At 28.2% G+C, this 27,570-nt stretch overlaps 4 protein-coding genes and 1 pseudogene across 8 annotated transcripts in view; 1 reads left to right on the forward strand and 4 right to left on the reverse strand.

Moving 5' to 3' along the window:
- The window catches only part of LOC145180338 (uncharacterized), a 39,761-nt gene extending 14,120 nt beyond the window's left edge, over window positions 1–25,641 (forward strand). The window contains exons 3-17 of one of the 4 annotated variants that reach the window (XM_090074954.1): window positions 19,963–20,066; window positions 20,276–20,332; window positions 20,512–20,539; window positions 21,424–21,478; window positions 21,559–21,710; window positions 22,484–22,606; window positions 23,082–23,129; window positions 23,293–23,398; window positions 23,525–23,749; window positions 24,023–24,129; window positions 24,227–24,318; window positions 24,413–24,439; window positions 24,554–24,627; window positions 24,759–24,917; window positions 25,127–25,641. In XM_090074954.1, coding sequence (XP_089931080.1) covers window positions 19,963–20,066; window positions 20,276–20,332; window positions 20,512–20,539; window positions 21,424–21,478; window positions 21,559–21,710; window positions 22,484–22,606; window positions 23,082–23,129; window positions 23,293–23,398; window positions 23,525–23,749; window positions 24,023–24,129; window positions 24,227–24,318; window positions 24,413–24,439; window positions 24,554–24,627; window positions 24,759–24,917; window positions 25,127–25,379 — 1,610 coding nt within the window. In that variant the 3' untranslated portion in view covers window positions 25,380–25,641. Of the gene's footprint in view, window positions 1–19,880; window positions 20,067–20,275; window positions 20,333–20,511; window positions 20,540–21,025; window positions 21,202–21,423; window positions 21,479–21,558; window positions 21,711–22,483; window positions 22,607–23,081; window positions 23,130–23,292; window positions 23,399–23,524; window positions 23,750–24,022; window positions 24,130–24,226; window positions 24,319–24,412; window positions 24,440–24,553; window positions 24,628–24,758; window positions 24,918–25,126 lie in introns of those variants that run through there. The other 3 variants (XM_090074956.1, XM_090074955.1, XM_090074957.1) reach the window with 3 other exon arrangements.
- Window positions 1–27,570, reverse strand: part of LOC149876765 (uncharacterized) — a 111,255-nt pseudogene that overhangs the window by 71,650 nt on the left and 12,035 nt on the right. The gene's annotated exons all lie outside the window — the stretch shown is intronic.
- Window positions 3,425–6,923, reverse strand: LOC149876771 (uncharacterized). Its single transcript, XM_090074960.1, has 3 exons — window positions 6,866–6,923; window positions 5,771–5,803; window positions 3,425–4,110 (listed from the first exon to the last, which is right to left on the reverse strand). The coding sequence occupies exons 2-3, from the start codon at window positions 5,781–5,783 to the stop codon at window positions 3,545–3,547; spliced, it is 579 nt and encodes a 192-aa protein (XP_089931086.1). The 5' UTR covers window positions 5,784–5,803; window positions 6,866–6,923; the 3' UTR covers window positions 3,425–3,544.
- On the reverse strand, window positions 6,783–8,170 carry LOC149876772 (uncharacterized). The gene is made up of 2 exons (XM_090074959.1): window positions 7,158–8,170; window positions 6,783–7,080 (listed from the first exon to the last, which is right to left on the reverse strand). The coding sequence occupies exons 1-2, from the start codon at window positions 8,026–8,028 to the stop codon at window positions 6,974–6,976; spliced, it is 978 nt and encodes a 325-aa protein (XP_089931085.1). The 5' UTR covers window positions 8,029–8,170; the 3' UTR covers window positions 6,783–6,973.
- LOC149876773 (uncharacterized) lies at window positions 8,094–10,069 on the reverse strand. The gene is made up of 3 exons (XM_090074961.1): window positions 9,864–10,069; window positions 9,259–9,282; window positions 8,094–8,488 (listed from the first exon to the last, which is right to left on the reverse strand). The coding sequence occupies exons 1-3, from the start codon at window positions 9,877–9,879 to the stop codon at window positions 8,094–8,096; spliced, it is 435 nt and encodes a 144-aa protein (XP_089931087.1). The 5' UTR covers window positions 9,880–10,069.

A 27,570-nucleotide genomic window follows, 5' to 3' on the forward strand; every position in this document is an offset into this window, starting at 1 on the left:
TAATCAACATGGGGCTAGCCCCACTATAAACGGTCATCAGGATACTAACCCGGATGACGGTGGGTCTTTGTCTCCTTCCCGAAAGGGGGGCAAACTCTGGGACGACGCTCACAGAGTCTCCTCTGGACGGAGTGGGCACATCCACAAGGCAATTAGCTGGAGGACGTTAAACTTTAATACATGATTGCATATTATTATCTCCATTTGCAAATGTTAAAAGAATACATGTAAGAGTTAAATATTTGAAATTATTTATTAAATGAAACGAGAATGACTATTAGTAAGTATCGTTTTCATTTCGTTTACATTTCGATTGATGAATTATTATATTGTTACTAATTTTATTAAGATTTTATTTTTAAGTCTTACATACGTGTACATAAGTGTACCGTTACAGAAATTATACACAAACCACTCATACTAATACAACACTGAAGGCCACACCCCACAACACTGAAGGCCACACCCCACACCCAAACATTGTTACGTAACAAAAAAAACAAGCATATTCCTCATAGACGAAAAAATATCTTTCCGTACTAAGCAAACAACCGCGCTCACATTCTTTTCACCCTCACACCAGCTCCGCGTTTTCGTTTCTATTTTGTTTCAGTTTCAAAAAAAGATTTCCTTTTTATTTCGTTTTTATTTTGTTGCACATTCTGAAGCCTGATATACAGCTTTATAGCAATACAGTCACTAACTAGTAGAGCTGTGGGAGATTAGGTTTTTTATCTTCAATCGAGTTTGATTGAGTTTGCAAAAATTTCGATCGAGTTCGAGTTCGAGATTATCATGATACTGAGGAACAACCTATTTCATAAGCGCCTGAAAACCATGTTTTTCTACGAAATCGTAAGGCAGGTAATCGGGAGCCAACATGCGCCCAATTGCTCAAATTATTTCTTTAGATTTTTTGTGATAAGACTTCCATGCTGTTTTCTTTGCCCACAGATCTGTGACACTAACTGACAGTTGTTTTCCTAGCACTTTACAACAAGTTTTTAAATTTCGCACACCTCTACTAACTAGTACATGTTAAAAAACTGAACAACTGAATACAGGGTTAAACTAAGTACAGCTGGTGTAAAGACGCATAACAAGTCTCAAAAAGTTTTACAGCAAAGCAGACATAAAACTTAATAAATCATAAATGACAATTGACTAAGTAAGCATTTCAAGTATAACTTTGACAGTGTCACGTAGCAACACAATTCATTGATGCATTAGCAAAACCTTATCTAATTTCAAAAATACTTTTGTACACAATGATTTTGGCATGCAATTGCGTCTTGATGATGTAAGGTAACCAGTTATAGAAAATTAAATTCTCTAATTATACGCTTCGTTCGCTAGAGCATTCTTCAAGCAGATCTTCAGCAACAACTTTGCATGTGATGCTCTAATATTCTTCCAGAAAGCAAATGAAACTTCAACATAAATGTCTTTTATATCTCTAACATATTTATTAATTTCTCCTTGCTCATTAATGAGTGTTTAACTATTAATTGCAACTGATGGATTTAAAAATGATGCTGCTATCCACTGGGAGTGAATTAAACCCGGACACACCAGTATGTAGAATGTAATCGAAACGCTTCTTAAAATTTTCATGAAGTGATCGTGAGACAGATTTGACCGAAAAATGTTGTACGTTCATCCCCAACTCCAATAGAGCAGACACAATAAAAGACAAAAACCTGCTACCGGTTTGCAAAATATCTATCTTCTGGGAAAATGGTTCTAGCAATTAAGCTAACTCCAGTATATTATCCCACTCAGAGTTTTGAAGGATATAGTTGTTATGGGAAACCAATATCTTTTCAACTTTTTGCCGAATTTCTAGTAAAAGTTTTAGCATATGAAATGTTCTGTTCCAACGTGTTGGGCACTCGACTATCAAAGTTTTGCCACACACTTGAATTAATTTATGAGTAATCACATAACTTTTTCTGACAATATTCAGCAATTTTCTTGCATTACTTAAAATAGTGGAATAATGGTTCTTGTACACTGGCTTAATTTATAATTAAATGCTGTGTGCATGACATGGCATATGTTTAGAAGGCATCTCAGTTTATGACAAAAAATATACTGCATTTCCTTCCTGTTCATTACTTCCATTTTCAATAGAGCTATCTTTTTTCTCTATTACACTGTCTTCACTATATTCTTCTGAGCTGTCTTCATCATTGATATCAGGGCTTGTTTTTGCTGTGGGTCTTCGGGTAGCTTTTTCTTCACTTTATTTCTCCACCTTGACTTTCTAACTCTTCACACTGGAAAGTTTCATTTTGGCGTATTGCTTCTTCTTGCATGATGCGCGCAGCTTTGGTCATATTAGCCTTCTATCTGATACAATCAAAAGTATTTTATCCAACAGATTTCAGTCATTAAAGCACTGTGTAACAAGTTGGGAAATGGATTGTTCTGTACGGGGATAAGGCACTTCTATGACGCCCAGAGTTGCTTGACATGTTGAGTCATTAGACGGGTCAAAAAAGCTTGCCGATATACCCAGATAAGAAGAACTTTGTCTCTTATTTGACCAGCAGTCTTTACATAACGTTACTTTTCTTATATATTTCAATTTTTCTTTTATTAGCGCCTTTCCAAATTCTTATCAAGCTGCTTGTTCAGTGTGGCTGACCCTCAACCATAAAAACAAATTCAACAAATTAGCTCACTTCAAACAAAAAGTATATTTCAAGTTTTTCTTTAAATTTTCTCAATTGGATGCGTTGTATAGTACTTGTATAATTGTATTATACAGTTAAATCACTTATTACCTTGTTACTTTGTGTTTGTTTATAGCTATTGCTTTATGTTTTTACAGCTTTAACTGGAATTTCTTGTCACAGGCAGATGGCATATTTTTAAATTCATTTTGTCAATAAACTCCTGTAATGTATGTACTTTTGCACCTCCACGAGGGGAATCACTTAGTTTCTGTTTCTTCGCCAAGTTGTTATTTCTCTTTTCATCAAGATAAATAACAATACTGGCCCAGTTAAAAAAAATCATTATACAAATCGATTGCACCTGCATACGGTCTCAGTAAGGCAAAGATCTTCTCAGATGATGACCAAACATGTGTCAAAAATGTGCAGACATTGATGAAAATGCTAAACGGCTTTCGTGAAAAAATGAAAACCAATTATTTCACTGAGTTGTAACCATTTTTTAAAGTTTTTTTTTGTGAAAAGTGCATTCATTCAAAATGTCGGGTGAAAAAGTAGACGAGAAATGTGAATCTGTAAAAAAAGCCAGTTGTAATACACCATTTTGCATTTGATGACTAAAAAAGTTTTGTTTATAATTTTGAATAAAGTTAAACAAAGGTAAAACTAAATTTTTCTTAGAGAAAATCGTAAGAGAAAAGATAAGCTAAAAACTAAGAATTCAATGACTTAAACCAAAATAACTAAAAATACCTCAAGACAAGCTTCTGTGTCTGAGATTTAAATATTTTTAAAATTATTTATACATTTTTCATATTTAACATATTAAAAATATTTAAACATTCGAGTGATTTTCATGTTTTTCACTCCCACATTTTTAATTCTTCGATGTTATAAAAATCTTTTCCACGGTACACGATCCACAACTTTTTGAAGTTCAAACAACGAAGCAATTCACAAATGTCGTCAATAAAGTTCGTGTCGTTGTGAAGGTCAAGACGTAATTCTTCAGCGAGTCGAATCCACGGGAGGACGAAACCTTCGAAATCGTTTTTTGATACGAAAGTATTTTTCATGTAGATCCACATCTCTTCAATTCTATGTTTCGGTGTCCATTCATTGATCTTCACTGGATGCTCTAACCAGACACGATGGACGTTGGTTGAACATAAAACGACAAGTTTTTTTTCATCCTCAGATAAAATATAATCAACTTTCCAAATAGATAAAACATTCAACTTGCATCCAGCGTTAAAGAATCTCTCCATGAAATATTTCTCATATGAAACTTCATGAGCAGTTTTTTCATCGCGTATATAAATCATCCACTCTCGTTCATCGATTGATCTTTTCAAGTCCTCTGTAATCGACGCCTGCGCTTCAAAGAAGCATTCCATGAACATACTTCGAGTGATGTATTTGTTTTCATCTGAACAAGAAAAATAGTAACATATTAATATTACTACTAATATTTGTTTATTTGCAACAACAATAAACTCAAGACAAACAACTTTAAAAAATGTGAAAACATAACATCGCGTTTAACAAATATAAAATTAATATTATTTTATAAATCGAAGAAAATAAAACAATCAAAAAGATCACAAATCAATTCAAAAAACAACCTTTTACTTAAATATTTATTAAACAAATAAATTTAAGAAATACAAAATTTATATCTTTTTTACAACTGGTGCGATATATTTAAACTTTAGGTACGCTTTAACCAACAGAATTACGAATAACAAGTAAGCCGATCAGCAGCTTTGTCAAAAGCATTAAAACAGTGTGAAGTTTTTTAAAGTCATGTGAAGTTTTCGGTGCAAAATAGTTTATTTTCAAGCTGAGATAAAAACGTTTATTTTTCTATTTCTTTGTTGTACCAACGAAAAATGTAAAAAAGTAAATGAAACCATGTAAGTTTAAAGTGGTAGCAGTCGTAAAAAAAATTGTCAAAAAGGTTGGAAAACTGCATTTTAAAACTTTCTTAGAAAAGAAACTGCAGACTCATTTCTTTTATGGTCATCGTTTTGTAAACTTTTCATTTAGTTTTGAGGAAAAAAAAATCCTGCTTCAAAATTATTATAGATTTTAAATGTGCTTTGATCCCTTTTATTAGTAAGTTTACGTTTTATTGATTTCAATAAAACGTAAATGTTAAGAATAAATGTTGAATAAAAGCTGTTCGCTTTTACAGCTGAATCTTTATTTTTTTAAAATTTTTCAAAGTCGATTTTCGAAGGTCAAGTGTAAATAATTTTGTTTCTCATGAATCTGCTGATGGGCTTTTTTCAAATTGTAAACTAATTTTCACAAAAAAATCCAACGGATAAGTGAAATCATAAATTTATCTATTTTCAAGTCAAACCCACACCACCTATACTTTTCAAGTCAAACCCACACGCCACCTGTACTTTTCAAGTCAAACCCACACGCCACCTATACTTCAATTATTGCTTTCAATCTCAAACTCACAAGGAAAGTGGAAGTTTTTCGATATAAACATTTTTCTATTGCCTAATATTGCTAACCTAATGATACCTAACAAATTGACAAATAATAACTGTTTAGTTATCGATTTGTAGCAATTCAACAAAATAATAAAATTGACACTGAAAACAAAAGCTTAAAAAAGAGAAATTATGTTAAATTAAACAAATCTAATTACAAAACGAACGCAACTGACAATGACACCATTTACACTACAATTAGTTAAATATTTACGTTACAATTAGTTAAATATTGAACCTTTATAATCTACTGAAAATTTTGAGTCATTTTCTTCTTAAAACCGACCAAAAAGACTCATTGTCATAAAAATCTTCACTTTTTCCTTTCATCTAATGAAACTTTCTTCAAAAGAATTTCTTCCCAGAAATTCTTTTAATAGAAAATAGGTAGTTTTTAGCTAGAAATGCTCAATGGTATTTTGCAAATGAGAAAAGAAAAGTAGTTGAATTCATCAATTATTTTAAATTTATGGCGAGTGAACGAATAGAAGAAGTTTCTTCGAAAATAAAGCAATTACATTTTCAAAAGCATTGATCGAAAATTTTCATTAACAAATTGAAATTATAAATAATTCTTACTCTCAAAATACATTCCTTTTACTGGTACCAAAGCTAAAAGAAAAAAGCACAATATATAAAATTTTAATTTAGAAGCAAAAGAGATATTTTTTAGTTTTGAAAAATGTAATTTAATCAGCAGACATTCATCTTGATTGACATAAAAGTAAAAAAACAAGTAAAAATTTGTTGACAAGAAATAAAAAAAATTTAAAAAAATACTGGAAAGATAACCTATTACCATTAAAATATAAATTAGAATAACTTACACATAAGTATGTATGTATGTATGTATGTATGTATGTATGTATGTATGTATGTATGTATGTATGTATGTATGTATGTATGTATGTATGTATGTATGTATGTATGTATGTATGTATGTATGTATGTATGTATGTATGTATGTATGTATGTATACTTATTTTATAACATTACATGGTGTTTATCATTTTGACATTTGTACATAAAATTATTAAAAAAAAACTATACAAAACTTTTTCACTTTCACACAAGTGTGACAAGTAATAGTACTAATAACATTAAAATATATCACAAGAATTCATCTTGGAAACATTATTAGAAGAAACTATAATGTGTTGATCAAAATTTATATCAAAATTTATATCAAAATTTATATATGTATGTATTAAATAATGATACAATGATATGTATGTATTAAATAATGATATAATGGCATGTATGTATTAAATAATGATATAAAGTAATATAATAATAAGTTGAAAAATATAAAAATGTATACACAAATTATTATTATATATTTTAAATATATTTAAAAAACATATATAAATAAATATAAAGATTTATAAAATCATATTTACTAATAAATAAATATAAAGATGTATAAAATAATATATACTAATAAAAAAGGCAAGGTTTTTTTTTTATTTAACATGTTAACTGCTAAAAGGGTTTTCGTGAAATATCCATTTTCTATTTTATCTATTCTATTTTATTAAATATATATTTTAAATATTAAAATTTTTTAATAATTATCATTCTTTTGTTGTTTTTTTTCAGTTGATCAATGTAATAAAAACAGTCAACTATTTAAAAGCAATATTACAAATTCTTTAACTTTAACAATAAATTTACCGAGCACAGCAAGAAGCAATGAATTTCTTTCTTCATCTTAAAAAAAAAACAAGTCAGCAAAAAGATTTTATCACAAACATGACTATCAATTGGATTACAAAATCATTTCTAAGTTTCTTTAATACTTTTCATGAACTTACTAGGCATAGCATGAAACAATGAATTTCTTTTGCCATTTGAAAAAAACAAGTCTGCAAATAATCGATGCATTTTCACTATAAATCACAAACATGACTATCAAATGAAGTAAAAAATTGTTTCTAAATTTCTTTAATACTTTTCATTAACTTACCAAGCATGGAGTTGCTTTCCTTTTTTGAACTTTTGAAGTTTGCAAACAATTTAAAAAAAAGTCCTCCATTTTTATTTTGCAATCCACAGATAATTGGCAAGCAGCTTAGCAACTTTTTATTTGCAAGTATCTCCTCAGAACTCAAATTAATGTGAGCATGAATTAAAGCACAAAACTCCATTAAAGTCAGGTGAACAAATTGATATTGATAACCAACCTGTGATTCAACTTTTTCAATGAAACCCAAGTTATCATTTTCAATGTTGCCAATCTCTTTGAAATAAACTTCCATTTCCTTTTGGGAAAAAACAACTTTACCTTCATTAAATAAATGCCAAGCAACTTTACAAACTTTTAAAATGTGTTGCTTGCTACTCTTCTTTTCTATCAACTTATAAACTGGTTCTTTGTTTCTGTTTATATGCTTTTGCAAAAAGTATAGAAATATACAGCAGTACAACTCTGTTGTACTGAAGAATGAATAAGAAGCACTGAGTAAGGATGAACCAATAATTGTACACATTACTGATAAATAAAAAGGGACAGAAGCCATTGCTTTAGCAATGTGAGATGACTTAAAAACATTTTTTATGGTTTCTTTTGCACTTCCAACTCTTTCTACATACTCATTGATTCCATAGTCATTAAAACCCATTATTTGAATAGTCAACTTCTCACTACATTCACTAACTTTGTTTATGTATTGTGATATAGCTCCAACTCTTCCAGCAATAACACATTTGTATTTGTGAAAGTCCAAAACATCTGCTAATACATTAACAATGGAATGAGTGCTTGGATTTAGAGGATTGTGATTTATTAATTCATCCAAATAAGCAAACTCATCCAATCCATCTATCACAAACAACATTGAAAAGTCTTCACAAACATCACATTCTTTGAAAACATTTTCGTAGAAAACCTTTAGCAACTCATTTATGCTAACAATATTTTGATATTTAACTTTCTACATTCAAGATAAATAACAAGATCAACATTTTTCCATAACACATTACTGGCCCAGTCAAGTAAGCATTTTCTGAGCAAACAAGTTTTTCCAATTCCAGCAATACCACAAATTAAGAGTAATTGCAGTTCTTTTGAAAATACTTCATAAAACTCAATTGGTTTATAGGCCATTTTTTTGTGAAGAAACGAATCTTGCTCAGCAATGTTTACAGTTTCTCTCTCAGCATCATTTGCATCAACTACTGTCAATTCTACAAACTTGTTTAAAAGATTGATATCAGTGGGACTTATTACATTCTGCTCAAGTTGATCAATTTTTCCATAAGTTATTTGATAAAATTTTGTCAGTGTTCCACGCATTTCTGAAAGAATTTATATATAAAAAAAATCTTTGGTGCGAGTTTTTTTTTTTTTTTGAAAAATTTTAGAATTTTCAACCAATCAATTCAATACACTTCATAAAAGATCCTTCATAAAAGTCATATTAATTTTTGTCCCACAACATTTTTTTGGATTTGCAGGAATACCCAGATGATACTCAGAGTTTCCAGCTTATATAATGGAAATCTGAGTATCTTCTTTTTGGTATTGCTGCCATGTCCATTCTAAAGTGTTTATAATTTTAATGCTTTCAGCTTATGATTATTTTTTTTTCCCTGTAAAATTCATTGAAGATGGCAAATCACACTCTTACTTGTTGGAGTAAGATGATTCATATTTGTGATCTTCACTTTTTACAGAGAAGGAAAATTTGCAAGCTGAAAAAATTGTTAACCATAAAAAAGTTGATAATGAACTTATACCATGCCAACCAAATCATTGCCTTGAGAAATCACCTTTTAAACTAAGACTCTCTGAACCAGAGGACCTTATATCTGAGCTCCCCTGTTTCCTGGGCTTAAAACTTATTATTGAGAAAGCTCTAAGCTTGTTTAGGTGCACAGAAATTAAAGCTAAAAAACCTGGTTTTCTTACAATCAAGTTTAACAAATAGTTTATATAGAGTGAAAATTTTTAAATTTATTTAAAGAATTTTTTTTTTAAATTTGTTTTTAGTAAAATTTCAAATGCTTTACTATTCAACTTTAAAAATAATATAAGTGATTAAAAAAATGTTTTGAAATTAATTTACCTTCAAATTCATTCTGTCCTGCATCTGAAAAAAAAAAAAAAGCTGTAAGAGTTCTTCATCAGCATTAAAGTTACATAAATAAAAAACAAAGTCAAGTTTTTAAACATTTAAATAAACACAACTAAAAATATAAGCATTTTGAAATTTTCTTTAACTAAAATCAAATTCAATTTCAAAAAACCTTTAAACAGGATTAATAATGAATTATTAATGCTCAATTAACAATCATTAATAGTGCTGGTATCAGATTTTATTTTTTTAAAATTATTTAAACAATAAGAATTCCCATATTTAAAAAAATCTTCATGTGTGACTAATAACTTATTAGTTTCAGAAAAGAGGCTTCATGGAACTTTCTGTGCCATATTTATTCAAATAATTTATCTAACAAGTATACTTATTAACAGTGAAAGAAAAAACTATACTATATTTTTACTATAACTTTTTTTAAATTTTAAAAAAGGTTAAAATATTTTTAAATGCACAATCAACAAACTTTCATGTTAAAAAAAAAAAAAAAGAAAATTCATTCCGCTAAACTTTCTATAAAACTGTCATTGCATGAAACTATTTTAGTTAAGCAAAACTTTTAACTGATGTCATACTTTTCCGTGCTTCCATCTTTATTCTATCTTTTCATTAAACCAATTCTTCTTGTCAGGTTTAATAATAAAATTTCTAAAAATCGAGAACCCTGGCCGAAGTAATTTTACAACTGCCTAATAATGTAACTATTAACAAGCTTTATTGTTTTACGAAAACATTAAAAATCAGAAACTTATTTACTTTTTATACCTGTTAACAGTTTCTTAGGATGAAAATTTTAAAACACGGAAAAGATATTTTTTATTTATCTTATTGACTCATGTAAGCATAGCACAAACTTTATTTTATTTTATTAGCACTAGTCCTCTCTAACAAAATATTAATTCAGAAATGGAGCAAGTTTATACCATTTCGCCTGTATTCTTATTTGCTCAATCCTGTCTTTATCAGGTTTAAAATAAAGCTTATTGCAGTAACGTCAGTTAGAGGGAAAATGTTCGACATTTCATACCAACTTGTTACACAGTTCCCACTTATTCCATATCGTGTTTCCACCTGTTTATATTAAATAGAAACGTGTTCAGTGAGGAAACTCTCACTTGAACAGATTTTTCACTTATCGAGCTTCTTCAGCAGAGAATCCGTAACTTTTGTGATCATGGTATATGACATCACGTATTTTAATCTTTCTAGACTTTAACACCAATAAATTCTGATCACTTTTATTTTAAAATAATCTGTATAAGGGGGTAACTTTACAAAGTTTTTCCGTTTTTGTTGAATATTTAATCACATTGCTATTGTAATACGCTTCCAATTGGCACAAATTTACCTGTCATGAAAATTGTCAAATTCATATAAAGTAGCTATTTTAAAATTACTATTTTTCTTTATCGTTTAAAAACAGAATTAAGTCACCTCATAGTATGGGGGGTGACTCTTCACCATTATATTTGATGTAAATAAGATATTAACACATTTTGGAAAAAGTTCATTCAGAAATTTTTTTACATAATTATTAAAAATATTATAATTTTTTTACATAACTATGTAAAAATATTATAACTTTTTTACATAATTATTAAAAATATTATAATTTTTTTACATAATTATTAAAAATATTATAATAACTGTTATTATGTGTATATTATCAAATACACAGACACTTGTCTCTATTTCAGTGTGAAAAATTTTTACTTTTTTATTTAACTATTTGTCACTCATATTCGTAAAAGGATGATGTTTTTACTATTCGTATTCAAAAAAGGATTTCTCATGAGAACTGCACTTTTGAAGTTGCATAAAATCAGCAACATTTTCGGATTTGCAATAATAAAATATCACCGTGGCACAAGTAAGCTGACCTGATTCAGCAAATTCGTGTGGAAACCAACTTGTCGAGCAGCAGCCACTTTGCTTATGAATATTTTTTTTAGTTGAGTGAAAAAGGATTTTTATTACTTAACTTGTTTCAATTTAAAGCAGAAAAATGACGTCATTGAGAAGTTTTCAAAAAAAATGACGTCATTGAGAAGTTTTCCAAAAAAATGACGTCATTGAGAAGTTTTCAAAAAAATGACGAGAACGTTTTAATTAAAATTTAGTTCTTTTCCAGGTTTTTTGTATCAACATTTTTTTTCGGTTCTAAATCTTTCGGTTTAAGCAAGTTTTATTAAATTTACAATTATTGTATTTAGATTCTAATGCAAGAAATCGTGCTTTTGATTCTTTTAGATTTCTGAAACTTTTGACTGTATTAATAAAATAAACGTTTTTTTTTAAGTTTGTCTTTTTACTAAAATTTTCATCTTTTTGGTTTTAAAGCAAATTATAACCTGTTTTATTAATCACTAAATTATTTATACACTGTTTATTGAATTGAAAAAGGAAATGTCAAACCAGTCATATGTTAACTTTTACAAAAACTATAAGGAAATTAAAGGTTTGTAAAAGAAAAGCCAGCACGTTTATTGCAGTATTTAAACATCAAGTAATCAATTTCGAAAGCCTTAAAAACTGTTACTGAGCTCGCTGCCACAAACATCAAAAACTAGTAGAAAACAAGTTTTTTCACTGGAGGCTCAGGGAAAAATCACGCTTTTAGGGGAGTGTCAAGGATACTTGTTGTTTAAGATAGGTAGCTAATAAGTGTACTCAAACTTTTAGTTGTCGATGCTGGTGTTAAATGAAGATGACTTTTAATAAATTAACTGGAGTTAACCCAACTCCAACCCGAACCTTAACTGCTCCCTTCCAAGAACTGCTTCTCTTAGGGCCTCTTTATATGGAAAGCGGGCTGGTTCAGCAAACGAGCCAGCCCGTTTGCCGAGATATCGACGTCATCAATATTTTAACTTAATTTTATCTTGCGTTTATATGAATTAACGCACTAGCCCGGATAGCGAGATCTCACTGTTTTTTGCCGAGATCTCGGCAAACGGGCTGGCTAATTTCTTATATAAATTTGTACGCACGCGTACAAGTTCTTACATTTTTTAAATTTAAAAGCTTCCGCGTAAAATAATAAATTTAACAATAAAGCTGGCAACTTCCGTGTACTTAAAATTTTAGTTGTTTTGCTTTTATAATTAACCAAAGATCCAGTATCTTTTAAGTAATATAAAGTAATAGCTACTTTTTTGTCTGCTGATAGAGCTCTAGAGTTAGGTGAAAAAGGGTCAGGAGATGAATAAGGGCTTAACTCTAAAACTAAATTCATGAAAAGAAACCGTGAAAGCCTAAAATTTGTTTTCCATACATCGATGGGAGCTACACCAGTTATTATATTATGCTACCATACATCAGTTCTGCCAGTTTTAAACCAGCAACTACAATTTTTTCTTAAAAGGCACCTCTCTCTTGCCTGTTTCATCTTTTAAAATGATCGTTTTCGTAAAAAAATAATATTTAAAAAATCATCAAATTAAAATTTGTGAAGCTTATATAATACAATTAGGCTTTTAAGAAGCATTATTTGTGTTATAATACCAGTTAAACATATTGTTAAAATGCAATCTGTTTCTTTGTCGCTAGCCGCCATCTTTAAAGTTATTATTTTACCGATAAAGAGGCCAGCCCTGCTAGAAAAAGCCAGGCTAACCTCGATATCATTTTTTAATTTTTTTGGCAAAAATTCATATAAACGCAATTTTAAAACTGGCTCGTTTTCCGGGCTAGCCCTTGTCCATATAAACAGGCCCTTAAAGTTTATAACTTTGTTCTGTGATGAATTTTAGTGGATGATCAACACGGTGCATAGGAACATGCTCTAAGACCTTGCAACACATCCCCAGAATTTTTTTTTTTTTTTTTGGATTTTCATCAGAAAACATTTCCTCATTCAAAAAATGTAAAAGAAAATTTTTTTTAGTAGGGGCCTGGGGTAAAATCACAAATTTTAGGGGAGTGCCCAGGAATTTTGTGGTTCAAGATAGGTAACTAAGGGCCTGTTTATATGGAAAGCAGGCTGGCTCGGCAAACTCTTAGGGGTCGAGTAGGGTTTGCTACAATCACTTATTACTGTAAAAGAAATTTTCTTGTCTTCATGGTTGGATTATGATAGATATTTTACATTTCAGAATCATACTAAACGTTTGTTTATAGGAGGTTCAATATTTTACTTTTTACAAACTACATTCCTGCAAATAGAAAGCTTCTTTAAAAGTACTTGTAGTTGTAAGCAACAACAGTGTTTTTTAGCGCCTTATATGGTTTGGTTTGTGCTTTCCAACTTTTCTTATTCGCCAAAACTGATTGAAATCCTGATGAATGGATCCGAGAACTTGTTCCGTCCGGTAACCTAAGCCTATAGAATATAATAAGTACAAAAAGAAATGCAAATTTATTTAATAAATATTTGTCGTAATTTATGCAAATTTTACGATGAAACTGTTGAAATACAGTATTTAATTACTAATATTATAAATTATTTTTTATCAAATTTAAAAGTTATTTATCATACCGAAGCTACCATTAGCCCAGTCAAGTAAGCACTTCCTGAGCAAACAAGTTTTTCCAATTCCAGCAATACCATATATCAAGAGTAAAGATAAATCCTTTGAAAACACTTCCTTAAATTCGATTGGCTGATAGTTCAATTGTCTCTGAAGAAATAACTCTCGTTCAGCAATATTTACAGTGTCTTTTTCCACTTCATTTGCATCAACTACAGTCAATTCAATGTACTTATCTAAGATTCAACTTTAGCTGGGGTTTTTACCAAGTGCACAATTTCATCCATTTTTCCATAAGTTTTAAGATAATAATTTTTCAGTGCCTCACGCATTTCTGAAAAAACAAAAGAAGAAACCTATCTTAGGTTTCTAAAAATAAAATGTAAAATTATGCAAACCAAACAACCTGAACCAAAACTTATGATTTTGTTATCATGTTGAAATCTAAAATAAAGTTTAAAATTGATTCCCAATGTAAGTTTAATTTAAAAAAAAAATTATAATTTTTATTTGGGGTTGTAACTTTTATTCCTTCTTTTCTTAAAAGTTTGTTTTAAAAATTGTTGCATTTAATTTGTAATCAACATGTGTTTATGTTTCTTTAGATTATTTGTGCTCTTTGCTTATATGATCTCATTTTAACACCCATTTTTAAAATGCATTTTAAGCCTATTTCTATTAAGCAAATTACTTATTTTTCGATTTTTTTTTTTTTGTTTTTGAGGAGTTTTTGAGAATTTCCAAATTTTCTCTTCTATTGTACATCCAAATATTTGTTTGTTGCAGTTTTATAATTTATTATTTGCAACATATCCTTTTTTTAAACGTAAAATAATTTTTAGTTTAATTAATAGAATATTTTGTGTAACACTATTAATAATGATAATAATGATGATGATGATAATAAGAATAATAAAAGTAACAATAAAAATAAAAATAATAATAATAATAATAATGATAATAATAATAATAATAATAATAATAATAATAATAATAATAATAATAATAATAATAATAATAATAATAATAATAACAATAATAAAAATAACAGCAATAATAACAATAATAATAATAATAATAATAATAATAATAATAATAATAATAATAATGATAATAATAATAATAATAATAATAATAATAATAATAATAATAATAATAATAATGATAATAATAATAATAATAATAATAATAATAATGATAATAATAATAATAATAATAATAATAATAATAATAATAATAATAATAATAATAATAACAACAACAAAAAATAATCAAAAGAATGATAATAATCATTATAAAAATAAATATATTTTTTTAGTAATTCGAATTTTTTAACAAGTAAATGTGTTTGTATATGTCATTCATTTATGGATAATTATTTTAATTATGGTATTGTTAACATTGTATTGATAAAAACAATCCTCAATTTATATTCTTTGAAAAACACTCCTCAGTTTTAATTCAAATACAAATATTACTCTTATTATCACCTTTTCTTTTTTTCTTTCATTTTTAAAAACAAAACACTTGTACATTACCAATAAATGAACTGTTAAACGTTTGTTGATCAAATAAAAAGCATTCTTCCTAAGAATTCTTAGTAGACCATGTAAATTCATTCATTTAAGTTGTCTGAAAAAATATCTCAAAAATTGTTGTGCAAATCGATTTATGTTTTAAAATAACATAGTTAATAATCAAGGTTTCACCAAAGGAGGCTCATTCGAATCACTTCTGTATGATAGATAATAAATTTTATGTCAAAGATACTTTAATAGAAACTGAGTAAATTTTATCACAAGGTAAAATATAAACTTAGTAAAGGTAAGGTAAAATATAAACTTAGAGCAGCCCTTTTGATTGTTTGAAAATGAATCTACTTGATAAAATTTTTGTTTTGACTTTTTCAACTCAATTATTTGAGTTAAACCTTGAGGAAAAAAATGATGATAAAAAATTATTTTTTTTTTATTGAGAGTTTTAGAGAATAAAATGATTCTTTGCTTGTTTTTACTTTGAAGTATTTTGTACTGTTTGATATGATGCTTACATATGTGGTAATTACTTATAGGAAGCGCAACTTTTCATATAACATTATCATTAACCTTACTTACACTGTTTATGTAACTTCTATTTGTGCCTGCTTTTAAATCATCTCTTAAGGTTCATCTAAATACAGCAAACATTTACCAGTAAAGTTGTGCAAATAAAATGATAGATATGATAACAATTATGATAACAAAAATGATTTATGATAATAATAATAATAATAATAATAATAATAATAATAATAATAATAATAATAATAATAATAATAATAATAATAATAATAATGATAATAATAATAATAATAATAATAATAATAATAATAATAATAATAATAATAATAATAATAATAATAATAATAATAATAATAATAATAATAATAGTAATACAATAGCAAAAACACCAACATCAACAACAATGTTTTTAAAAATAAGAGAAACTACTTTTTTAAAATTCTTAATTTTTAGATTTCATGTTTAAAATGGTACCTTTATGAATAAGGATTAAACTTTATCCAATGAAATATGATGATTTTCCATTTATTGCAACATTTAAATTAACATTAAAACCAATTTTCAATATAATGTGACTTAAAATTGATCAACTTCAATTTGCAATTGAAGTTAATCAACAAATATGTTGAAAACTTCAAATTTTAATTACTATGAAATAGAACATCAACGAAAAAGATTAAAATTAAAAACATTTATGCCATTTCTTTTTTTTTTTTTTTTTTTTTTATGACTATTACACTTAAAATAGTAAATATTGGAATATTTGAAATATAAAATGTTTTATGTTTCAAATACTCAATATCATTCATAAATTAACTCTTTTTTATACAACCAGATACTAATTCTGTTTCACAAAATAGAAGAAACTCTATTATTATCAACTAAAGGTGAAAAACAAAAATTTTTTGTAATAAACTTTGACTTTGTGAATTAAAACTTTGATTTTGTGAAGTAATTATAGAGAAGATATTTAATGAACAACACAAAACACAAGAAAATATTAAACTTAAATAAAGAAGTTAAGAAAGCATATTTTGAATTACCTGATGTAAAATAACAAAAGTATTTATAGAAGAAACAACAACAAAAAAATTATTTCTAAATTTAAACCTAAAAAAAGTAATTAAAGAATCAGAGTTAAAAATTCCCATTTATTATGAGTAAAAATTTTAAATAATTAGCTTCTTTGAAGAAAAAATATGAAAATATTGTAAATACTTAAATCAAAAAATCATTTTTATTTCTTTAAAAATATATATATGAAAGAAATTTTTTCAAATTTTATTAATTTCATTGACAAAAATATACAAAATAATTCATTTGTAATAAAGTTAAAAATTGCAGGAAAAGGTTCCCTTTGTCCTACTGTTACAACTGGGGAGTACTTGGTTAGGTAAGGGCGAGGTTTGGGAATACTTTAGTTAGGAATGGGCAAAGTTTAATCTAAAAGGGTTAAATTTATATTCGCCGTCCTCAATATATTCTATAATATAATAAGACTCAACAAATGTTCTATTAGTGTGTAATGGTTAGCACTATATAATACAAATAATATTCTCTTACGCTTCTTGCAGTGTTCAATACTATTTATATCAATTACTCCTCTTTCTTTTATATCTTCTTTTATTACAAATATCTCTTCTTTAGTTAAATCTTATTCTGGTTATTCTCCAGCAATCAATATTAAAATCTTATTCTTTTTTTTCTTTTATTCAACTGCTCATAAAACTGCTTGTTCATCTAAGTACTCTTCTTTCACAAATCACAAAATTCTTTCTCTTCTTTAAAATCCACTTTAAACCTCTTCTTCTAAATAGACGACCGTACTCATCAGTCGCTCTAATCCCTCTTTCTCTAATTCTCTCAACTAACTGTTAGGCTCCTTCTTTTTTGAGCTTTTGTAGTTTTTGCTTGTTTTCCAGTTGAGGTATCTAATCATTTATTTATATGGCAGGTTGATGAGTCTTCGTGTTTACGTCTTTTTTCAGTTGTTTTTAACTTTTCTTCTTTCCGTTTTTTTTCGTTTACTTACGTGATATTACGTGATAGATTAGTGAATCATCGTGTATAAGTTTTTTTAATCGTTGTTTTAGACTTTTCTAATTGTCGCTTTATCGTTTACGAGTCTTCGCGTTTACGTCTTTCCTCGGTTGTTGTTTTTAACTTAAATCTTTTTGCTTTATCATTTATTTTTTTGAAGAGTGGACGAGTCAACTTGTGTGTGTCTTTTCCGACCATTGTTTATAACTTTTCTTATTCTCGCTTTATTATTTACGAGTTTTCGCGTTTAAGTCTTTTCTCAGTTGTATTTAACTTTTCTTCTAACACTTCATCACTTATTTATGTGAAGAGTTAATAAATCATCTTGTGTATATTTTTTTATCGATCGTCGCTTTTATTTTAGTTCTCCCTCCTAACACTGTACTAAGATAAAACTGATCTACTCACGAAAACAAATGTTATTTTCTCTAATGTTTTCTGGCGAATAATTGAATATTTAATCAACTGTTAGCTAAATATCAAATTTATGAACAGCTAATACTCCTAAATTTCCTTACTTATTTTAAGTGAAGTGGGGAAAAGCTATGAGTCTATCAGTTTTAAACAAGAACAAGACCTCCAAGGTTTTTTACTGTTAATTGGAATACCACCTAAATACTGAGAAACTTACGTATATTGCGAAAAAACATTGGACCAGCTCTGTGGATTTCTGGGTGGTTTTTTTTGGAAATATCAAATTACAGTTCAAAAAGAATAAGAATTTTACAAGCATGTTCATATTCAATGGTCTCAAATCTTTATGAGTTAGAATTGTGGTTGGCTCAACTTCACTAAGTACATTATTATTGTCTGAAGATTTTATATGTGTATGGCTCAAAATCTTTTGAGCAACTAGTTTCTGACTTCTCTTTTTCTGATCTACAGTCAACACGAGTAACACTATTTACACTTAACGTTAAAACTTTTTTATATATAAATAATTTTAAAAATTTTAATTTGAGGCATCTAATAGATCCACCCCATCATATTAGGGATGCATGATTACATTATATACCATATTATGATATTTTACCCCCTTAAACAGACACACAAATGGACAGCATAACTTTATACATATTTGAACTTAAAGTTCGTCGAGTTATATTTATTAACGTTTTATTCATGTTTACTGCTATTAAAGGGTGTAACTTTAGAGACATTGCTTGAGTTCTGTGTGGTCTAGTACAGATGACTCGGTGAAGATCCGTGAAGAGAGTCTGTAAAAATGAGCTCATGAGTTATCGCATTGGGTGAGGCCACTGCCTATTAAAGTTCATTTTTTGTGCAATTGCATACTTTCTTAGCACATAACTTACCATATGCATAAGTTAAAGCAAAGAACACCAAAACAAATAAAATCCATATTTTCATTTTAACATTCAATCAGAAGAGTCACCCTAAAGTCAAACTTCTATAATAAAACGTCACAGGTTTTTTCGTCTATAAATTTTACTTAAAGTTAAAGAAGACTAGTGATTGACAAATAACGTTCCTATAAACAAGCAAACAAACGCAGCTTTGATTATTTGATCAAACTCACTTATCACTAAAGCACTCGTGTGCATTTTACACAATTTAAAATATAAGGATCCTTTATGAAACAGCCGACTGCGAATTGATTTTTATGACTCTTTGTTGAGTTATTGCTCCGTTAAGTTGTTTGACAACAGCATTTTGTGATATCGTGCTTGACTAAACGCTATATTTTATGATATCGTGCTTGACTAAACGCTATATTTTGTGATATCATATTTGACTAAACGCTTTATTTTGTGATACCATGTATGACTAAACGCTATATTTTGGTGTGGAAAACATGATACTTCCGCCAAAACATCTGTCACGTAAAACTGCAAAAATATTTGACCACACATTACGCAATTACAATAAAGTGCAAATACTAAGGAATTGGAAACTGGCTAAGTGAGTATGTTAAATAAAATGTCGCTTCTATAATAATATTGAATGCGTATATTACTTTCAACTTTTACACTAATGCAAACAATCAATAATGTATTAAAATACGCAAGCCATTATTTGACTCGCTAGCATAACTTGGAAAATGAAGTGACGACGTGTATTTTGTTATATATATATTTTTTTAGTCAAAAGAAAAATGGGGTTAAAAAGTTTATTTCAAAAGGTTGTATATGGTCATGGAGTGACACCCTTACCAAATGGAATTTGTATCACTGTTTTTTTACTAATTGTAAGTCTATAACGGTTTCTACTATCAGGATTATTGAATGGCATAGAACCAAATACCTTAATGCAGTATTATGGCTACTTTAACATAGAACTTACATGAAGCTATATGTAACATTTTAATTAAGATACATTTTAACTTAAATGAACTGCTAGATTAATTACTTTAAAAGACCCTTAATTTTGATTTTCATAACTTTAAATTTTCTTTAGCTTTGCAACGGTATGATTGTAACGAACGTTTTTCCTTATTTACCAGAACTTGTGAAGGTAATAATATCTTTATGAGTATTTAAAGTTTAAGAATTTCATAAAAATAATACGTGTTTGATCCGGTATTCAAAAGAAAAATCAAATATACCTTTTAATAAAAAGTATTGCTAGCAAACGTAAATAATATAAATATAAAAAAATGTAAATATAAAAAAATATCTAAACTTTGATTTTAGGTTTTTGGCGCAACAGAAATAGACGCAGGTAAGCAGTGCTGTATTAACTCAATTCATCTCATGTACAATAAAACTATACTATAATAGCCTGGCAAATATTATTTTAAAAAATTTTAACCTTGCAATTCCTAAAAACTTGATTGGACAAAGAGTTTTTGCGTGTGGCGAAACACTTCGGGTCAGAATGATTATTTTCTGCGCACGCGATTTTATTTACAAACGCGTGTTTTGCGATCAACAGGGCTATTGAAACCAAATTTAAAATAGAAGGCAACATTTATATTAACTAGTGATGGATGATATTATAGAAAATAAAAACCAATCTACTAGAAATACAGCTATTTGATACCTACGGCAATCATTGCTCCCATATGTAATTCAAAAAACCAAGAAACGGTTTAAAAATAGAAATGCGTACTAGTATGTAAAAAACGAACTTTAAACCGGTAAATTGATGATAATCTCGATAGCAATCAAATTGTATTCAATCTTTTACAATCCTTTTATGCAACTTTTTGATGAAAAAAATGAATAAATGAAACCAGTATAGCACCTATAACCTACCATATTCCTTAAAACAAAACGCAGCGATACAACAAAAACGAAATGCAGCGATAAACCAAAAACGATATGCAGCGATAAGATACATATATAATTGGTATCATGGCAACGAGTGAGTGAGACAAATATGTAAGTCAGAGACTTACATTTTGCAAAGTTATACTAATTTTACAGCTTTTTGATAACTTGATTGGACAAAAAATCTTGATGCAATTGGGAGAAGAGGAGAGGAAAGAGATCTGAAGATAGCAGGTTGCTCCCGTTTTAACGGCCATGAATAATATAGCATGTTAAATATATGACCGCTGTATGTAATTAATCAAGTAATATAGCAGTACTTGATATTTTTAGCAAAAAAAGCAGGTTTTATGGCATCAGCAATGTTTCTGACGAGAATATTTAGCAGGTAAGACTAATTTTTGAAGTTGATATTTTTTTAAAATAACAACAGTAACTGCTAGCGTTTATAGTGTTTTTACGGTTCAGTATCATGTGGGGGTTCATCTGTGACAAATTTGGAACGAAACTATCTCTTCTTCTTTCTGGAACGGGTCTTGCAATCTCCACCCTAATGTTCGGATTTAGCATTAACTATGTCTGGGCTGTCATTACAAGATCTCTACAAGGACTGTGCATGGGTTCGTTTCTTTTTTTTTTAAACATTTTTTTTACAAAGGTTTTAAATGCATTTGTTTTACTTGGGATATAATTTTTTGTTGCTGGTGTTCTAAAAATGAACCTTTAGATAATAAAAATTAGAAAAACTTTTTAAGTTATATATTTTATGGTTTTATTTTTTTGTATTTTTTCTATTCTTTTTATTTTGTCTATACGGGAAGAAAAAAATTTTCAGCTTTTTTTTTACGTGCAACATGTGGTATTCGCTTTTTAATATTTTTTAAAAAAAAAAAATTCTCTGGGGAGTAATTTTTGTTTTTTTGTTTTTGTGAACAAATACAAACTTTTCATTTTTGAGGATTATAATGAAAAAAAATTATTATAGCGTCTATGTAGAAAAAAAACTCAATTTTACAGTAAACAAAAAATTTTGCTTCTACAAGAATCATTTGAATGAATTCTACTATAAGTCATTGAAAATTTACTTTAAGTATTATCATACATATTCATACATATTCATACATATTCATACATATTGATATCTATGTAGAGGTTAGTTAAACGTGTAAAGTTCTTTTATGACACACATATTAAGTTCCTATCTATGAAGAGAGGGCTTTAACGTATATATATGATATATGATATATATATATATATATGATATATATATATATATCATATATATATATATATATATATATATATATATATATATATATATATATATATATATATATATATATATATATATATATATATATATGTATATATATCATATATATATATATTGTAGGATTGATAATAATTGCTAAAGCAATAGTATCCGAAGTTGCTGATGATACAAACATTGCAACTGGATTCAGTATCATATTCTCAGCTTCTAATATTGGGTTTATAATAGGACCTACTATCGCAGGTTAGATTTTTTACAAACTTTACCATTTGTTAAATGGGCTCATATTATTTACACGAACTTTAGTTACATGAATTTTAATTGCATGACCAATTTTATTTAACATCTTTTAAAAAACATAAGATTGCAATTTTGTTGTGAGACGCATCTTTTCTTGTTAATCCATGTAAGCGGCACTTGAATTTCTCTTTTGAAAGCTTGACTAAGCAAGTAATTTATCTATTCTAATTATTTTTCTTTAAACAAAACTAACCCCAAAAACATATTAATTATAGCTTATGCATTCTTTTTTTTTATTAATTTTGTTAAGTAAATAAAAATCCTTAATGGATTTATTATTTGCATAAAAACAATAAATAATAAATTTTTTTTTTTTTTTGTGGAAAATATGTTAGCTGACTTAGCGTTATTTTGTTTGATGAATTTTAAAGTCATCCTGATAAATAAATTTTATTTTAAAGGATATAATGTTTTTTAGGCTACCTAGTGTTTCCAGTTGCTAAATATCCAAATTTTTTCACCAAAGGTATTAAGATAAAGCTATTTTTAGAAAGCAATACATTTATAGCTTTGATTAAATTGTGTTATCATTCTAAGCGAAGCATTCATCGAGTAAATAAAAATATTAATTTGCTATTTTCTAAAGACAGTTAAGATATTACATAGAACACATTTTGTTTATTTTGCAGGAACGTTCTTTGACGTTTTCAAAATTTTTCTACCAAACTTCATTTGTGCAAGCGGGCTGTTAGCTTCACTATTGGTCACAGTTTGTCTTCTACCAAAGAGAAAATCGTAAATGATTATTTGCCTAATGAAAAATAAAAAAGTTACACTGATAGTAATGTATTTTTGACTTATTTTGATGAATGAATTTTTAACTTTTAAAAACTGGTATTTTTCTAAAGTTTTTTTTCATAGAAGTTCTAAAGAACGAGATGTCATAGTTCAAGATGATAGCGACATTTTACAAAACTCAATAACTGATTCCGATATATATTTAAACTATTCTATCTTCGCTGTTTCAACTCGGGAAAATAAGACAGAAAGAAGCAGGTTGATTGGTTCAAAGAATTCAATCAACCAATCAGGATTCTTAAAACATTTTCTCCAAATCAAAAATTCGAAATTCGGAAAACTTCTTGGGCAAGATTATTGTTGCATATTTATTGTTTTATATTTATTTTGACTTCGTATTTTCTCATTTCAACAATCTTGGTCGAACCTGAAGCAAGACAACGTAAGCTGTTAAACAAGACTGTGAGAGAAGGCTCTTTAGACTCGATGGACCATTAGTAGAATTATTGCATCAGAGTCTTGCTTCACATTCATAGAAAACAAAAAAAAGAAAAAAATTAACAAAAAATTTAAATTGATATAAAAAAAAATTCGTAATAAAATGTTTCATTTTTTTTTTAGGAACAAAGATTTTCAGCTAACTAATTTGATTTACGGTTTACATGCAATGGTTGCTATGGGTCACAACGAGTTGTTTCCGGTGTTTGCAGCAACTCCGTTGGAATATAGTAAAAGGATTACTCTCCTTAAATTTTTTTTTTTTTTTTTACATTCAACAAAGCAAATTGTTTTATTTTACAAAGTGAACTTTTATTATCTTCTTAGAAGGCCTTGGAATGACAACATCTGATATTGGATTGCTGTACTTAATAATATCAGTTGTACTTCTTATAGTTCAGAGCACTCTCTTAAACAAGGTCGGTTCAGTTTAAGTAATAATTTTAATTCGTTAGGAAGCAAAAATGAACCTGGCAAACATTTTTTCACAAAATTTTTTCTACTTTTTTACAGTTAGTTAACAGGTTTGGTTCAAAAAAGGTGAGACAACGTTGTTTAGAAGTTACATCAATTTTGCGTTTTTTTATCGAGTGAATGCTTTAGTCTTGAGTATTAAGGGAATGTGATATACTTCTTATTTACTTTGGTTTTAAGGTTGTTTGCGTATCTTCCATGCTTTTTGGTGCTCTTGTTCTACTAGTCCCAACAGTTAGCTTGATAAAAACTAGGTACAAATTTTTGATTTAACTCAACGTTTTTTTATGTTACCATTATTAGCTTAATGCGCTTGAGTTTCTAAAAAAAAAGAGCAAATTTGCTTTGAATTAAAAAATAAAAAAGTATCAATTAACAAATCTAGATCCACATTATGGTTGGCAGCATGGGTTAACCAAACCCTTATCAGAATAGCAGTTAGTGCTGGATTTTTAGCGATCAACATCTTTATAAATAATTCCGTTGAATCTGATATGCTTGGATTAGCAAATGGATTGGCTATGTCTACAGCGTCAGTTGGAAGGTTTTTTTTTTTTTTTTTGAAGTATATTGGATTAACATTTTCGGAAATGATTGTGGAAAATTTTTGAAATTTGCATAATTATTTTAGAAATTTTTCCATCCAACCTTCTTAAGACATTGGCAACACTAAAATAAGGCTTCAAAAAATTACTTTTCGTAATTTTGATCCAAGGGTAGGAGCTAATTGTTTAATAAAATGAATTGTTTCAGCTCCATCGGCGCTGTTATTTTTGGAAACGCTTTCACGTGGTCTATGAAAAATGTTAAAAACGCACAAAGTAGGAGAGCTACAGCAGTGTTTCCTATCAACCAATATTTTGCTTTTTTACTAATGGCAGTTATGTCAGTGCTTGTTTTTTTTATTGGAGTGTGTATTCCTGAAAACCTGAACAAAAAAAGAGCTCAAAGTGATCAGCATAATACACCTGTGGTTGTTACGAAAACATATTTTCGCTTTGAATAAAACTGCAATATTTGAGTAAACAAATGATTTGCATAGATGGTTAAATGATACATCGCACAACTGTATCCCACAATGCATCATGCCACATTGTTTCATAAACACGTAAGTTATTGTACGTTTCGCGTGGTGAGCATCGATTAGAGAATGTAGTAGGTATTTATTGGAGTTAAATTTTAGCTTTGTAAAGAACGCCATTTCTAATTAGAAACAGAAAAAGTGGAAATGTAGAATTGAAATAAATTCAGATGAATTTTGGTGCTTATAAGTTTTTTTTTTATTTTTTTTTACTTACCTCCCGTTATACCCAACATTGATGTTACAAGCAACTGAAAATAGTCTTCTCATCTAAGAATGAATACGACGTTAGCTTTATTTTCTTATAAGCTTGCTTTCTAAAGTTTATACTTGTCATGAAACTTTTTTTTTTTTGATTACTTTCCCGTGTTCTTTACCCCGGGGAAATCTTAGAATAATAATAATGATAATTGTGTTGTTAGGTACTTTTCATAACAACAAATGTAAAAATAATAATCTATATTGATTATATCTGGAAGCACTTAACAAGACACCTATAAACGATTTTTTAAAAAGGAGTGCATTATCTGAAGTGAATTTTAAAAAAAGTCAATGAGAAAGTAGACCTGTCAAAAAAACAAATAAACAGCAGAGCACAGATTTAATTTCTAGAGTAATTAAGACAAAAAAAAATGGCGGCATGTTGGGAAAAAAAAAAACTAAATTCACAAAACTAGTGTAGGTGAATGAGGGACGATGAAGTTGAATGGAATCAAATCTAAACAAAACATTTTATGCTTATTCCACTTTCTAAATCATATTAAATTAAAAATTACTCTCATGGCTTTGTTGTATCATTGGCTTTGTTTAGACGAAAAAAGTTCCCAAATTTACAAAAGTCCATCTTGAAAAACTGATAAAATCTAACTTCATCTTGATGTAGTTAGTTTAATAGGTTGTAAACACGTGAAGGGTTTACTTTACCCTGAATATTCTTAAAGAAAAGACTTTTAAGCTTAAATTAATACTATGTAATGAGTTTCAGATTCAAATTTCAGCAATACCTTTTTCAACAGAACTTAATGCATCTTTTGCTTCTTCCGACCACATGATATTATTAACAACATCTTTAGTACCAACTTTTATCACGGAAATTATGTAACTTTTCTTTTAATTCTGATTTTGTAAAATAAATCTTTTCGTCTGATTTAGGAAAATCTTTTATGTTGTCACCCAAAATAATTTTGGAGATTTGTGTTCACCTGGTTTTTTACCAACTTTTTTCTTTTTTTAAGAATTTTTGCCTCTTTTATTCCTGTTTCAAAATTCATACGCACGTGTAACCCTGCAGGAACGACTTGTCCTGGTTTTTTTACTTTCCATTCATTTGTTGGAATATATTGTTCATTGGTGGCATATTCAGCAGAATTATTTGTACCTTCATTAAGATCATCTGATTCTTTGTTAATTGCAACAACAATTAACAAAGAATCAGATGATCCTAATGATAAAAAAAAGGAGATTTAATTGAATGTTAAGGTGGGAAAAGTATTTATCTTCAACTTTTCTCCTATTATTATACCATTAAAATAATTTTTTAGTGGTTTAAAAATTCATTTTGAAAAATGTTCCAAAAAGTTCGCGAATCGCTGCCGCACCCTGTATTTGTACCTACATTAGGATCATCTGGTTCTTTGTTAATTGCAACAACATTAACAAAGAATCAGATGATCCTAATGAAGGTACAAATAAAGAATAGTTTTTTTTCTAAAAAACATGATTTTCAAATCAACTTAATTTAATAGGCAGCTCATTAATTCACAGGATTTTACCACCATGCACAACTATAAAGATGACATTAAGATGATCAGATACGTTTAGGAACCGGACTTTAGCATAAAGTGTTGTCCAAGGTTCTTTTAGAAATGTGATATATTTTTAAAATAAAACAAAAAAGAAAACTAAGTAAGTTTTGATAAAAAATAACGCGATCCTTTTTGAAACTTGCTTTGAGCTTTAAGTTGACGTCTGATTAAAAACCAATGAACAAATCAGGGGGCCTCATGCTGAGAAGAGCGTAAAATGTCTATTCGTGAGATTGTTGGAATAGGGATGACTTGCTAAGAAAACTAATTGGTGAATTGATTCTAGCTTAAAACCTGTTTTTTGAAAAAGG

This window comes from Hydra viridissima, unplaced genomic scaffold (genome assembly GCF_058129835.1).
Source record: "Hydra viridissima isolate aposymbiotic clone 2 unplaced genomic scaffold, HvirCarnegie_v1 scaffold_18, whole genome shotgun sequence".
Lineage (NCBI taxonomy): Eukaryota > Metazoa > Cnidaria > Hydrozoa > Anthoathecata > Hydridae > Hydra > Hydra viridissima.

Excerpts from the sequence above, each read along its gene's own strand:
- LOC149876772 (XM_090074959.1), bottom strand. The coding sequence starts at position 8,028 with ATGTTGTTTGTGATAGATGGATTGGATGAGTTTGCTTATTTGGATGAA. Across the intron at positions 7,081-7,157 it reads GGAAAGCAACTCCATGCTTG|TGAAAATGCATCGATTATTT; the intron begins GTAAGTTAATGA and ends TGTGATTTATAG.
- LOC149876773 (XM_090074961.1), bottom strand. Across the intron at positions 8,489-9,258 it reads AGGACAGAATGAATTTGAAG|AAATGCGTGGAACACTGACA; the intron begins GTAAATTAATTT and ends AAATTCTTTCAG.